The sequence below is a fragment of the Girardinichthys multiradiatus genome, chromosome 3, assembly GCF_021462225.1.
Source record: "Girardinichthys multiradiatus isolate DD_20200921_A chromosome 3, DD_fGirMul_XY1, whole genome shotgun sequence".
Lineage (NCBI taxonomy): Eukaryota > Metazoa > Chordata > Actinopteri > Cyprinodontiformes > Goodeidae > Girardinichthys > Girardinichthys multiradiatus.
This window is the reverse complement of record NC_061796.1, coordinates 44163479-44177572: the sequence shown is the minus strand read 5'-3', so window position 1 is coordinate 44177572 and position 14094 is coordinate 44163479. Positions and strand designations below refer to the sequence as shown.

At 38.6% G+C, this 14094-nt stretch overlaps 2 protein-coding genes across 3 annotated transcripts in view; both read right to left on the bottom strand.

Moving 5' to 3' along the window:
* zgc:113232 (uncharacterized protein LOC541546 homolog) overlaps nucleotides 1–2149 on the bottom strand; it is a 29872-nt gene extending 27723 nt beyond the window's left edge. The window contains exon 1 of one of the 2 annotated variants that reach the window (XM_047361514.1): nucleotides 1958–2149. In XM_047361514.1, coding sequence (XP_047217470.1) covers nucleotides 1958–1978 — 21 coding nt within the window. In that variant the 5' untranslated portion in view covers nucleotides 1979–2149. The remainder of the gene's footprint in view (nucleotides 1–1957) is intronic. The other variant, XM_047361513.1, reaches the window with a different exon arrangement.
* Nucleotides 2150–4019: 1870 nt separating this feature from the next.
* On the bottom strand, nucleotides 4020–11999 carry snrnp48 (small nuclear ribonucleoprotein 48 (U11/U12)). The gene is made up of 9 exons (XM_047356437.1): nucleotides 11728–11999; nucleotides 11283–11396; nucleotides 9887–9947; nucleotides 9481–9561; nucleotides 6398–6577; nucleotides 6066–6187; nucleotides 4595–4698; nucleotides 4385–4507; nucleotides 4020–4235 (listed from the first exon to the last, which is right to left on the bottom strand). Exons 1-9 carry the CDS (start codon nucleotides 11875–11877, stop codon nucleotides 4154–4156), a joined length of 1017 nt encoding a protein of 338 aa, XP_047212393.1. The 5' UTR covers nucleotides 11878–11999; the 3' UTR covers nucleotides 4020–4153.
* Nucleotides 12000–14094: the final 2095 nt, after the last annotated feature.

The following is a 14094-nucleotide window of genomic DNA, read 5'->3' as shown; positions in this document are numbered from 1 at the left end:
GATGATTGTCGAGTGCTACACTGACCATTCATTTAGATCTAAACATTTATTTCTTTCCCAGGCCAGAAGTCTTATAAAGCTTACAGACCTCATCCTTCATGTCTGTCTGTTCCCAGACAAATACTGATAATAAAGCAGCTCACAGATGATTTGTTGGCTATGAAAAAAAGCTGTGACCACTTCCTGTGACCACTTCTTTGTAGCCTTCTGAGTGAAACATGAAGGTATTGGAGAAGACAAGTCCAGGAGACGATTCAGTGTCCCTCATGTTTCCTGGTTATGTAAGCTGCTGTACTGCTGCAGGCGTTTCATGAGCTTCTCCCATGTTATTGGTTTGATTAAAGCTGAAAGAGCTTTTCATAGCAGCTGCCCTTCCTTCCTGGTTCTTAAGAGCATGCTTAAACTTTTTTAATGAATTTTAAACGTTAATTTTACAGAAAGTAGTCACAGACCACCAAACAGGGGCTGGTGAAATGACGGTGGTTGGATCAGAGTTTGCTTTCTGTTGATCCTGAAGTCACACACAAACATCTAGGCTCATACTGAACATCTTCAAATTGGTGTGAAGGTTGCTCATGGACAGGGAGAAGGCCTTTTTATCCATGGTCAAATACAGCATGGGTAGTAAATCATGGTTTAAAGGTGACTCAGAATGTTGGGTGATCACCTCAAGTGAAACAGAATAACTACATTCGGTTATTTCTTTTTTTCTTCATTTGTTTCTTTTAGGTCTCTGATGTGAATGAGCATCTACAAAAATGAACCTGCTGACAGCAGATGAAGGGGTCTTCTGTAAAATTAGTCCTTTTAGACCAGTTTTCAGCTTGTTTTTTATAAAATGACACCAAGTTTAAACTGTTCTAGGGCTGAAATAAGGCTTAAAGAGGCTGAAGGATGTAATGGTCCAGCTGTGGTCCAGTTTATCAGGATCCCTTTGTTGGTTTTAGCCTGTAGATGCGACTCAGGCTGTGCTAGGGTGAGAATTCAACAGACTGAGGCTTCTTTGTCAGGACAACCACTGTTGAGCTTTTCTCAGACTCATCTGACATTCCTGAAGCTGCACTCACAGTCTGAGCATAAACCAAGGAAAAGCCCTGCACTATAACCGCCCAAGCAGCTGATAGACCTGAACACAAAGTCAATAAAAAGATCAGGATAAAACCTCCAACCACAACTTCCAGGTGTAAATCTCACTGTCAAAATGAGGGAAACTGGGTTCGACAAAAATAAGACGCGGGTTCTGAAAGTATTTCAACACAAAAAATTTGCATTTAATTAAAATCAAAGCTGTGTTATTGCTATCCAGCAAACAAGCACCAGGGTTGCTTTCTACAAAGATAAGAGGATCAGCCTTGTAGAAATCAACATGAAATGCAGCATAATTTAAATATAAAATCCTGATATGGTGAAATGGCCCTTTTTAGCTAAAGCTCAGTGGTCAGACTGACCCAAAGTTGTACCGAACAGAAGGACCTCTGAGACAGAAACGTCTCCACTGAAAGATACTCTATATTTTATGAATTTTACTTTTTTTTTTTAAAACAGGAAATGTTATAAAATATGATACAACAGAGAAAATCTATAAACCAAGTAAGAGGTAACTTATAGTAAATAGAGAAACATCTAGACAAATAAAAGTTAGAAAAACCTTCTCAGATAAACATTTCTTAGTACACAATATTTTTTTTAATGAATCCATAACACTTTGCATTGGAAATTAAAAAGCAAATCCAAACCCACGGATATTAAAAAAAAAAAAAAAATGAGACTGATGCATCTCTCTGAGGTGTCCTCGTTATTATTTTCATAAAGCTACGAGTTACTTCGAGGTTTACATGTACTATATACAGTACATTACTTACAGTATAATGATGTTTTAAATAGGCAAAAAATGTAATTAAACAATGAGAGCTAAAACAAGCAGAGCCTCGAGCTAACCTGGACCATTTCCTCTCACCTTATCACTGGAGGCTCCCATGGTGCTGCAAAGACTCGGTCCAGATCCTGAACAAGATATTTAAGATTTCCCCCTGGGCTGTTAACCTTTCACAGCATTACCACTAGGTATGGTTTGCCTCTGGCCTTTCTGCCTCCTCTCTGTCTCTTCAGGATCCGTCGGGCTCCCAGGCTCTAACGGGATCCTCTCGGTCTTCTACTTCTGCTTCCCAACAGGGTGAGAAATACCTGATCCGGAAACCAGCTTCAGCAGAGGATCACCAAGATGGTTAAGGAAGAAACAAGTATGGATCTGTGATTTACATTCAGAATCTCATGTTCTGTGACTAACTTGGTCACAATCAGCCACTGCATGCAATCAGCTGGACTTCCTTAGACACACCATGTTTAGCCAACTGGAATAATACCACTAATTAAAATTGACTGCATTATAATTAATTAAATTTAATCTGACTAATTGATTGAACTATATTGGAATAAAAAGCACTGATCTGGAATGAGACTCAATTAGACTGTTAATGGTTAGATGCGAACCAGAAGAGTAAATTACCTTGAGATAAAATTTGCTGTGAAAAGTAACCCAAACTGTAAATCCAACCCGACCATTAGGAGTGACTTTAACATGGTTTAATGCAGTCAGACTATAACATCTGAAGTGAGTTTATATGATTAGAACACTAACTGTGAAGATAATTTGAACTTGCAGAAAGTACTCGCTAACACTTTGGGCAAGGTGTTATGAAAATGAAAAATCTAGTGTAAATGTTCTGAAAATAAATCCATATGCCCTAGTCAAAGTAATAAATGTCTTAGAGGCCGTTTAAAGTCTCTTAATAACTGCAGACGTGCAGAAATTAACCCAGAGAAATTCTCTCATTTACAAAATATAGAAATAAAATATATGACAGTAAGAGCAACTCAATCAACCGGTGGAACAATATATTGTTAAACGTATTGGGTCCCACCACCAAATCAATGAATTCTGGTGTTCCAATCACTTCCACGGCTGCAGGTGTCTAAAGTCTGGTGTGGAGAAACCCGACTGGCCTTCAGAGTTCTGACCTCAACCTTCTTGAACACTTTTAGGATGAATTGGAGCAGAGGCTACAGATATGGTTTTCTCCTCTATGAACACACTCATAAACCTTGTGGAAGATGTTAACAGAAGAGATAAAGTTGCTGTTGCCACCAACTGCGGGTCCGTCAACAAATTGGACATTAAAGATTAAGAATCAAATTCATGTACATGTTAAAGTAGACAAATACTTTTGGCAATATAGTTTAACTAAATTAACCAAATTCTTCTATCAACCAATATAATCTAGTTCAGTGGTTGTCAGTCATGGCTCCTTGTCAGTGAAAACCACCGATCTAGTTAACTGGGACCAGGTTAGTGGGTTGCATTTTATTTTTGAGAAGACTTTTAGTAACGGAGTTTGAATTTCAGTAGGTTTTGGCTTTCCGAGTTATTAAGGATCATTAGATTTAACTTTTTGCTGAGGGATGTAGTTCTTCTCGACGCGGGATACACCCTGGACACAATCATTGATCCATCACAGGTCAAACACAGACATTAAGGCCCCACAACCAAGCACACATTAACTCCTAAATGCAATTTAGAGAGAGCATTTAACCCGAGTCATAGCGTGGGAGGAGGTTGGAGTACCCAGAGAGAACCCACACATGCACAGGGAGAACATGCAGACTCCATGCAGAAAGACCCCAGCCAGGACTTACACCCAGGACCTTATTGTTGCAGAGCAGCAGTGCTAAGGGGTGTGTCACCCTGCAACCGTTTTTCCACACGCATTCATAATTTCTAATAATTCAGGAACTGATTTTTCCAAATTGTGACCCTATGATGTAAGTGTCAATCGTGACACTCCACTCCCACAATCCATGTTTCCTGTTTGATACAAATTAAGGAAAATCTGCATTAAGGGACTCCAGAGGTGGAATATGTGGCGTGACTGTGGTGAACAGATGTTAAATGTAAAAAAGTGACATGAAAGCAAGAGATAATCATTTCATATTGTGCTTAAAAAAGAAGAATGAAACTGTTGTTTGCTTAAATGAGCATTTTAATGAAAAAAAAAAAACGATCACAGAGTTGGCTAATAAACTGTGACAACTGCAGCTAGTTTAGCTGGATGAGGTTTACGAGTTTCTGACTGTTGATGCTAAAGATCCAACATTCTCACTTCTCTCTCTCCCGGTCATCCTTCTTCTTCTTCTTTTTCTTTCTGTCATGGTGGTGGCCATCAGGAGAACGGGAATCCCTGTAAAGAGCAATATGTTTTCTAGTAGAGTTTAGAATGTTAACCTAGATGACGTTTATGAAGGATCAAGCATTCAAGGAGACATTTTCACCTCAGAAATAAATATGCAAGAATCCCACAATGCGAGGACTGAATAGGTAATTTCTCACCTCTCCTTCCTTTTCTTCTTCTTCTTCCTCTCTTTGTCATGGCTTCTTTCTCGGCCGTGATGGCGCTTGCTGTGTGAGTGATGTGACTCGGAGGATTTCGATCGTCTTTTATCCAGCCAGCGACTACAAACAAAACAAAATCAAATCAAGTCTTTGGAACAGCGGTCCCTCTGATTGTAAAACAAATAACCATTAAGCGTTTTTTTTTACCCTTGAGGGGAATGATCAGATCTAGATGATTGCTTCTCATCCTCCTCCTCTTTCCACTGTCTGGCGAGCTCCTCTGAATGGACACTGATCACCTCTCTGATCACCTGCCGGAGGATCATGGTGTAACTTTACTTTTTCACTTTATATGAAACAATGTGTGCTTTGACAGGGGATTTGTGCACAGGCTGGTCACAATTAAAATTGTAAGTAAAATAATCAGTGCCTTTATGTTTCAGACTTTGGTTTAGACAGACAGTATTTCTGAGTCTTGCATTTTACATTTTTTACTGATTATTGAAAAAGAAAGAACTTCTAGTTGTGCTGATGTTATACAAGTGTGATGAGAAATTGCCCCAGGGTTGGAAATCAGGACACACCACAGACTAAATGTTGGTAAATATTCAACAACGAGCCAGGGTGATGGGTTTGCAGCTGACATGTTGGGGCCAGCAATGCACCTGAGCAGCTGTTAAACTGCAAAGGCCTTCATTAGAAGAAGACCTAGATAGAAATGTGGAATTATACTCCTGGCTTAAAGCAGTTGGCAGAATCCACCAAACCTTCTCAAAAAGGAGCCCAGGGATGAACCTGGAAAAGACCTGACAATGAAGACCTACTGCCTGGTTTCTGATGAGATACAGTCAGAGTTGTATTCTCATTGTTGGCAGAGGGAGCTGATTGTGTCAGTCCTTCGTCATCTTTTACTTTCACCGTTTTGATCTTTTCGTACAACTTTCACGTTCTCTAGATTGTCTAGAGTTTAGATTATCTAAACTATTTACGTCTACTGTATGTCAGTGTGGTTATGTGACTCCAATAAATACTTTGTTATTCTGGTTTAATCAGGGGTCCTAATCTGTCATATTTTCTTAAGAGTCAAGTAGGCTGAAAGCATCAGCGATATAATTAACAGAGGTAACGGATACAAATAAATGAAATCATGGGCGACGTCAGTCTTATTATAATTTATATCTCACTTTTTTACTGAATTAAATAGAAAATACTAAACTACTAAGAAACAAAAAGCAATAATATGCGAGTAAATGGGTATTAAAGGGAGGCAGGTTGGGATGACAAGGCAATGCGTGGCCAGCATCAGTATGTATGCACACACATGCAATGTGTCATAATATTACGATAATTCTTTTACAGTACAGCTCTTTTAAAACAGAATTAGGAATAAATTATGCATTTTTAAAACAAGCGATTTGTTTTACATGTAACAGTGAAATATTAAAAGCAAAAAATTGTTTTAAACAAGTATTGTCTTGTAAAATGCTTTATTGGTTGGTGACATTTTGAAATCCGTCCCCAAGTCGGGCCTGCATGTGACGAACAAAGTTCTGTTTTCACAAACATTCATGGTGGGTAGAAAACAGAGGTTAAAAGAGCAAATGAATGTTTCTATGATGAGCTACTTAAAAAACAAGTCAGATTTCAGTGAGAACAACAGCTTGATTGATGGATTTACCTCAGTGTACGATTTCTTAGTGATGTGAACATTCTTGGCTCGGTAGGACTGTCGTCGCCTCTTGTAGTCCCTCATCTCTGCCATCAGCTCCAGGTGACTCTTCGGCTCATTTTGCTCTTCACCTGAGCCAAACAAACACAATCACATATGTGACCCCTATGAAGGAGGAACAAATGGCTCGAAGAATATATGTCTCAAAAGGAACTAGTTTAGAGTGACATCCAGGTAGAGATACAGATTTAGGACTATTAAAAGCCAAAAACAGCTTGTATAAAAGGTTTATTTTCCCATATATTTGATAAAAGATATTACCCTTATTGTGTAATTGTCACCTTTTTGAAGTTTTGAAACCAAATCTACGTAGAGATCCTCCTTGGATGACACGGCCTCATTCTGCTGGCCGAGAACGTCGACCACGTGATCGTAAAGAGCCAAACGGTCTGCAACAGTGAGATCACACACGGCTCGCTTGTGGTTCTGAGGCACATCGACGGGCTGGCCAGAGTACTGACCTGATGGAGGACCAGAGAGGTTTTACACACAGACAAACAACTCCTACTTCTGCCTGACAATTTCACTGGTTAAAGGGGGGAGGTTCCCACATGACGTTGTCAGACAGTAAGAAGGTTGATTAGATATACTGGTCCTTCTCAAAATATTAGCATATTGTGATAAAGTTCCTTATTTTCCATAATGTCTTGATGAAAATTTAACATTCATATATTTTAGATTCATTGCACACTAACTGAAATATTTCAGGTCTTTTATTGTCTTAATACAGATGATTTTGGCATACAGCTCATGAAAACCCAAAATTCCTATCTCACTAAATTAGCATATCATTAAAAGGGTCTCTAAACGAGCTATGAACCTAATCATCTGAATCAACAAGTTAACTCTAAACACCTGCAAAAGATTCCTGAGGCCTTTAAAACTCCCAGCCTGGTTCATCACTCAAAACCCCAATCATGGGTAAGACTGCCGACCTGACTGCTGTCCAGAAGGCCACTATTGACACCCTCAAGCAAGAGGGTAAGACACAGAAAGACATTTCTGAACGAATAGGCTGTTCCCAGAGTGCTGTATCAAGGCACCTCAGTGGGAAGTCTGTGGGAAGGAAAAAGTGTGGCAGAAAACGCTGCACAACGAGAAGAGGTGACCGGACCCTGAGGAAGATTGTGGAAAAGGGCCGATTCCAGACCTTGGGGGACCTGCGGAAGCAGTGGACTGAGTCTGGAGTAGAAACATCCAGAGCCACCGTGCACAGGCGTGTGCAGGAAATGGGCTACAGGTGCCGCATTCCCCAGGTCAAGCCACTTTTGAACCAGAAACAGTGGCAGAAGCGCCTGACCTGGGCTACAGAGAAGCAGCACTGGACTGTTGCTCAGTGGTCCAAAGTACTTTTTTCGGATGAAAGCAAATTCTGCATGTCATTCGGAAATCAAGGTGCCAGAGTCTGGAGGAAGACTGGGGAGAAGGAAATGCCAAAATGCCAGAAGTCCAGTGTCAAGTACCCACCGTCAGTGATGGTCTGGGGTGCCGTGTCAGCTGCTGGTGTTGGTCCACTGTGTTTTATCAAGGGCAGGGTCAATGCAGCTAGCTATCAGGAGATTTTGGAGCACTTCATGCTTCCATCTGCTGAAAAGCTTTATGGAGATGAATATTTCATTTTTCAGCACGACCTGGCACCTGCTCACAGTGCCAAAACCACTGGTAAATGGTTTACTGACCATGGTATCACTGTGCTCAATTGGCCTGCCAACTCTCCTGACCTGAACCCCATAGAGAATCTGTGGGATATTGTGAAGAGAACGTTGAGAGACTCAAGACCCAACACTCTGGATGAGCTAAAGGCCGCTATCGAAGCATCCTGGGCCTCCATAAGACCTCAGCAGTGCCACAGGCTGATTGCCTCCATGCCACGCCGCATTGAAGCAGTCATTTCTGCCAAAGGATTCCCGACCAAGTATTGAGTGCATAACTGTACATGATTATTTGAAGGTTGACGTTTTTTGTATTAAAAACACTTTTCTTTTTTTGGTCGGATGAAATATGCTAATTTTGTGAGATAGGAATTTTGGGTTTTCATGAGCTGTATGCCAAGATCATCTGTATTAAGACAATAAAAGACCTGAAATATTTCAGTTAGTGTGCAATGAATCTAAAATATATAAATGTTAAATTTTCATCATGACATTATGGAAAATAATGAACTTTATCACAATATGCTAATATTTTGAGAAGGACCTGTACGTAATCAGGAATTAAAATATAAAAAAACATAAAGTATGTTGATTTTGTTCAACTTTGTAGCATATAATTCACAGGACTGTGTTCATGTGGTACCAAAAGAAGTCTCATGGTTTGTTGATTTGATACTCTAATGTCTTAGAGTTGTGTTGAATCATTATCAGCATCAACATGTTTTAAAAGACTATAAAGGTCACCATGAATTTATAGACAGTATGTGTATGGTTTTAAGGCTATAAGTAGGTAAGGTAGGTGAGAAGGAAGGAGGTAAGGAAGGAAGGAGCTATCAAACCATGGATGGATGAACAGACAGAAGAGTGGATGGACATACAACAGATGGATGGGAAGATCAATGGACAGACCGATAGGACAGATAAACAGATGGGAAGAAGGATTGACCGGTAGACGATGGGGCAGACAGAAAATCCCTGAAATAACAAATACATTTTCCATACTCTATTTTCGTTTCCAGCTTAGTTTAGATTTGCTTAAGAATTTGATTTCAACACCTTTCCTAACTGCACAGAGATGGGAAAAAAAAACATTTATTTGCCAGAAGTTGACAGATGACATATTATAGTATACCTCAAATTATAAAGCTGTTTCAACTAATTCATTTGGTCATTTTAAGCTATAAACATCCTTTTACATCCTGATCAGCATGACCTTAATAAATAACTGTTGCTTTTCAATGAAAATCAGTGGATTAGTGAAGAAGACTTCATGAACACAGAAAATAAAAACTCTATCATGAACATTCTCTGCAGATCTGACTGGACCTTTCCCCAAAACGTAAAGGGAAAAGTAAGCGTTCAAGTCCCACAGTCCAGCCCTGTGGTATTAAAAGGATATGATAAAAGGATACTGCACGTAATCAGGCAAGCCTGAACCAAAGCAGCAGAATTTTCTAGAACCCATCTCTTCTAATACTCACCCCTGTTGCTGCAAACAGAACACACAATACACACATCAGCATTTGGTGAAGCGGACTGCAAGCATCCAAACAGCAAAAAAAACGTTGCTTAATTGAACAAGAGTGACATCTAGTGGAGATAATGTCTCCTGGGTGTAAAGGTCAGATCTGGAATGCTTCTTGATTAAGACTGGCACAAAAGGAAACCCCAACAGATTGTTTCGAATTCAGTTTTTCAAGATGAGCCGATACCTTGCCAGAAGACTCCTTCCATCTTCATCAGTGGAGCTGCAGATCTAGCCTGTAGTATGACCTGGTGCTGGGTCGATTTGTCTGCATAAAGAAAATGAAATGAGGACCAATAATAATAACAATAAAAACAATAAATCATACAAATTGTGATTAGCAGAAGTTTGCAGCCACATATATTAAAATAAGCCTGAATATTAACTCAAATTAAAAAGTTTGCATTTTTATGTTTTTGTCCATTTAGATTTTATAAAGTAACCTTACAAAAAACATGGAATAACGTTTTTTTTTTCTTCAAAAATACTAATTAGAGGTAAAAGCATTCTTGTACGTTTTAAGACAACTTCAGGAACATGAAAATAATTGATACAGCAAGTTAATTACAAAATATAAATCAAAAATAATTCACCCATTAAAAAACCTTTGACGCTGGTGTTTTCATAACACACGGAGGGATCGTACATCTCTTCCTGCAAAACAGTGACACCAAATGTCAACATGCTATATTTACATGGGAGTAAGATTGTTCGCACATACATCACATTGCAGAGATGTTGAAAACAACAAGGATGTGTTTGGAGTTTTCATCAAAAACTGCAACCATACTTTCTCTCTTACATCAAAACAAATTGTTCCACAATCAATCTGGTAACCTTTCAGTATTGCAGTTATCTGACCGGTTGTGCAAGAAGAGCAGAATAAGCAAACGATCCAATAACATTATCTAAAGTGTCTTTCTCCTTAAATAAAACTGTTTTTGCTTCCATTACATTCTTACCTCAAGTCAAGTTTATTTATATAGTGCTTTTCAGCAACAAGGCACTCAAAGTGCTGTACATAAGGAAAAACATTACAATGAAACAGGAAAAAAAAAATCAAATCACTTTAATAATCCTTGGGGATTTACTGGTTCCAATCCAGTCTTTCTAATAATCTACAAATCTATGAATCCTTCTAAGCTGGATCACTGATATAAAACTGTTTTATTCTAACTTTCAAACACTATTAATGTTTGGCTGTTACTGGTATGAACTAGTTGTAATGCAATCCTTAAGCAGGGGTAAGCAACACACACATAAATAAAGATTTAGCAAGGCTACGGTGGAATCTCGAGGGTGTGAATATATATAAGTCTGAATGTGTTTGCAAGAATTAGACTGTCAACACTGATAGAAGCGCCATTGTCCTTGAGAAGAGAGGTGGAAGTTTTATCAATTGACCGCATAGTCCTATCAGCACACAGTTAGTAGGGGAGTGCTGGAGAAGAGCGTCGTTTTTATATAACATCCAGGAGATATTTTGTCGATAGCCAGTTAGCAGAAGTTGCCAAGGCCACATTGGGGCGCCAAATTTAGAAAAACAATAAATGTTGTGGTTCAGGCAGTTGTGAATTTCCAACTACCTTAAGAGTTTTACTGCTATGTCTCAATGGCGAATACAAATAGTCAACTTTCTGGTACTTTCCGCAGATCTGGAGCGTACAACATCTCCAAGATTATATCCTTTAACCTCTGAGTCCAAGCGCTGCCAGGCTGCGATTCTGTTCAAGAATTGTGTCCAGCTTGCGATTCTGCTCTCTTAACATTTCAGTCTGAGTGTTGATCGTTCTACAGACTCCATCTAGCATCCCAGGCAGCTTTGGAACGCTTTAAACAGCCGCCCACATTTTGCGAATCACTCGATAAACCAGGTAACCACCAACTCCAAAAAGCAGAAATCCTGTTATCAAAAGTTCAAATGTGTACACATATTCCACGTCCTCGACCAACATCGTAGTCAGGAACATAACATTCCCCTGCTCTTACCTGCTCCTCAGCAGGGTAACCCATTTTGCTGAGACTGCAGGAGGCTTTGTGTTTTTCCATGGTTCTGACTGGGACCATGTGGTCAGGGTCATAAGGGCACTGCTCCATTGGTTCCTGAGAAAACATCAAAAACCAAGACAGGAAAATAGAATCAGAATAATACTAGATCAGTCAATCCATATTATTCTATATCAACCATTTATTTAAACAAAAACAAGCTTGGACCACAGAGCTGTGCAGGCAAAATAAAAATAAATCTCACAAAATAGAATTCATACACATACAGAAAAAGGAAAACACAATAAAGCACTTGATGCTTAAAAAGCAAATAATAGCAAATCCGAGGTTTAGCTCTCTAACTGAAATTAGTTTTGTGGGTTTGTAGGTTTAGAAAGCGATTAATTAAACAGGAAACAAAAGCTACACAGAGATCTAGCTTAGCTACCTGGTGGGAATCCTTGTCGTACTCCTGCGACCATCCCAACGTTTCAAATATTTCGTTTAACTGTTTTTTGCACTTTTCAGTAAATTCTGTCAGCTCCTGTAATCGGTCCAAACGATCCTGGAGAGTTTCCGGCCCAACAGAGTCCGACATGGCTTCGTTTTAGTCTCAAACTAAACCAAACATTTGACTTAAAACCTCAAAAACTGCACCGGAGGAAGCCATGATGTTTAGCCGCTCCACATGATGACGCATGCGAAAGACTGGCAGAGGTACGCGTGATGCATGCTGGTAGTTAAAGTTCATTTTTTTTCTTCTTCCCTTTTATTGTCGGTTGGCAAACAACATTAAGTGCGCATTACCGCCACTTTCTGAATTGGAGTGTGAACCAGAATTTTAGACATTTATTCGACTATAATTTCCTCTTTTTATAAGAAACTGAAAAAAAAAAACACTCAAATTAAATTATGCTCAGGATTTAAACGAAGTAATTCAACTGAACTAAACTGGACTTTTTGCTCACAGAACCTGTCTTTCTCTATGATATCTTATACAATCTATTAATGCATGCTCAACTATCTCTTGAGACATTCACATAGACCTGTAGGAATTTTCCTATTTTATATAGAATGCCATTTTAACCGATATGACCGAATCTAAGCCTTGATAGAAAGTCTTCTTTTCTTTCTCCTTAAAGTTTCCCTCATCTTACCCACTGGTTTTTGGATATATGGTTTTTGGAGCGCTACAGGAGATCCTTCCTGCTCACAGCCATCAGCATCTACAACGGCTCTTTGAAGAAATTTTCATAATGAGCTACAACAACATTTAATTTCCCTTTGGGATTAATAAAGTATTTTTGAATTGAATTGAATTGAATTGAATTGAATATAGAAAAAAGACTCTCTTTTGCTCTTTAGTCCATTGTTTTTGCTGTTCATTTTTCACTTCTTCCTTCACTATAGATTTTGTTTCTGTTTTGCTGTAAGAGATAGGCAGAATAATTTCTGTGTTTTTAGTAGCTTCTTTAGTATATTTAACTGCAAGGACATTATCTCTCATGCCTGTATGAGCTGGGATCCAGATTAATCCTACTACAATTCCTGCTCTTTTTATTCTATATATTAGCTTTTAACATTGCTATAACAATATCTTGTCTTGAACGAGAGTAAGCAAATTTGATGCTGAATATAGCACTGCTAGAATCTGTAGCAATTACAACTGACTGACGCTTATTGCTTTCTACCCACATCAATGCTGAAAGGATGGCAACTAATTCACCAGTAATAACAGATACATTATCACTAATTCTTTGACTTGAAATATACCCTGTTTCTGATTCAATAAAAGCAGCTCCTATGCTGTAAAGAGAGCTCTAAATAAATGTAAATGTCACACAGAGTCTAAGAAGAAACACACCTGGGTGACTAAACACAGTTGTCACTACAACTTGGTTTAGTGTCCTTATAATAATTCAGGGATGATGCATCTATCCATTTTTGTTTGTTTTATTGATTTTACAGGAACATGCCTTAAAGAAACACCTTTAATGAACTAGTACTCTACCAGACATAAAAGTTTTCCATATTTTGTCATGCAGTTGTTTCCATCAGCTTTTCATGGCACATTGCACAACATGTTGATGTATTCCAATGTTTCATCTTGTAGATCCTGTAGCCAAACGTGCTGTTGTGAAAAGACACAACTCTGTGTGAGCCCTTCAGAGAGTTACACAATTTTTTTATGAAAGGAAAACAAAAACAAGTACAGAAAGTTTCTATTTTTCATAAGTAAATTAAAGCGTGACATTTTCAAGATCGCTAACTAAAAACAAAAAGCAGCTTTTTAAAAAAATGTTTTTTTATTCATAATAGATTTCTGTGAAAGATGCAACACACAACATTAAAGATAAAGTAGAGAAATGTAAAACAAATAAGATTAGATCTCAAGAAAACCTCTTTTTGAGTGTGTTTAGTAAAATTGGAACACCATGGAAGTCCCTCAGGTCTTTATGGGGAGAACATCTGTTCGCTTTGTATGAGGAGACCATCTGCATACAGATCCTCTGCCCTGGGAAGAGAAGAACAGCAATTCTCTAAAAACAACATGCATATATGTTTACACATGGATGTGTTTCTCTAAAATAATGTGAAATCTTTACCAGAAAACAGAGATAAAGACAGAAGGACAATGGAGAAAAAAACTCACATTAATTCTACAGTGTCTTCCACAGCAACCTCCTCCACCACCTCCACTTCAACCACCATGTTTCGCCTCACTGCAAAACAGGTATTTGCAATAAAAGTCAAAGTTAGTTTACCTTATTAATCAACTACCACATCAAATTCAATATGGATAATTGATGATTTA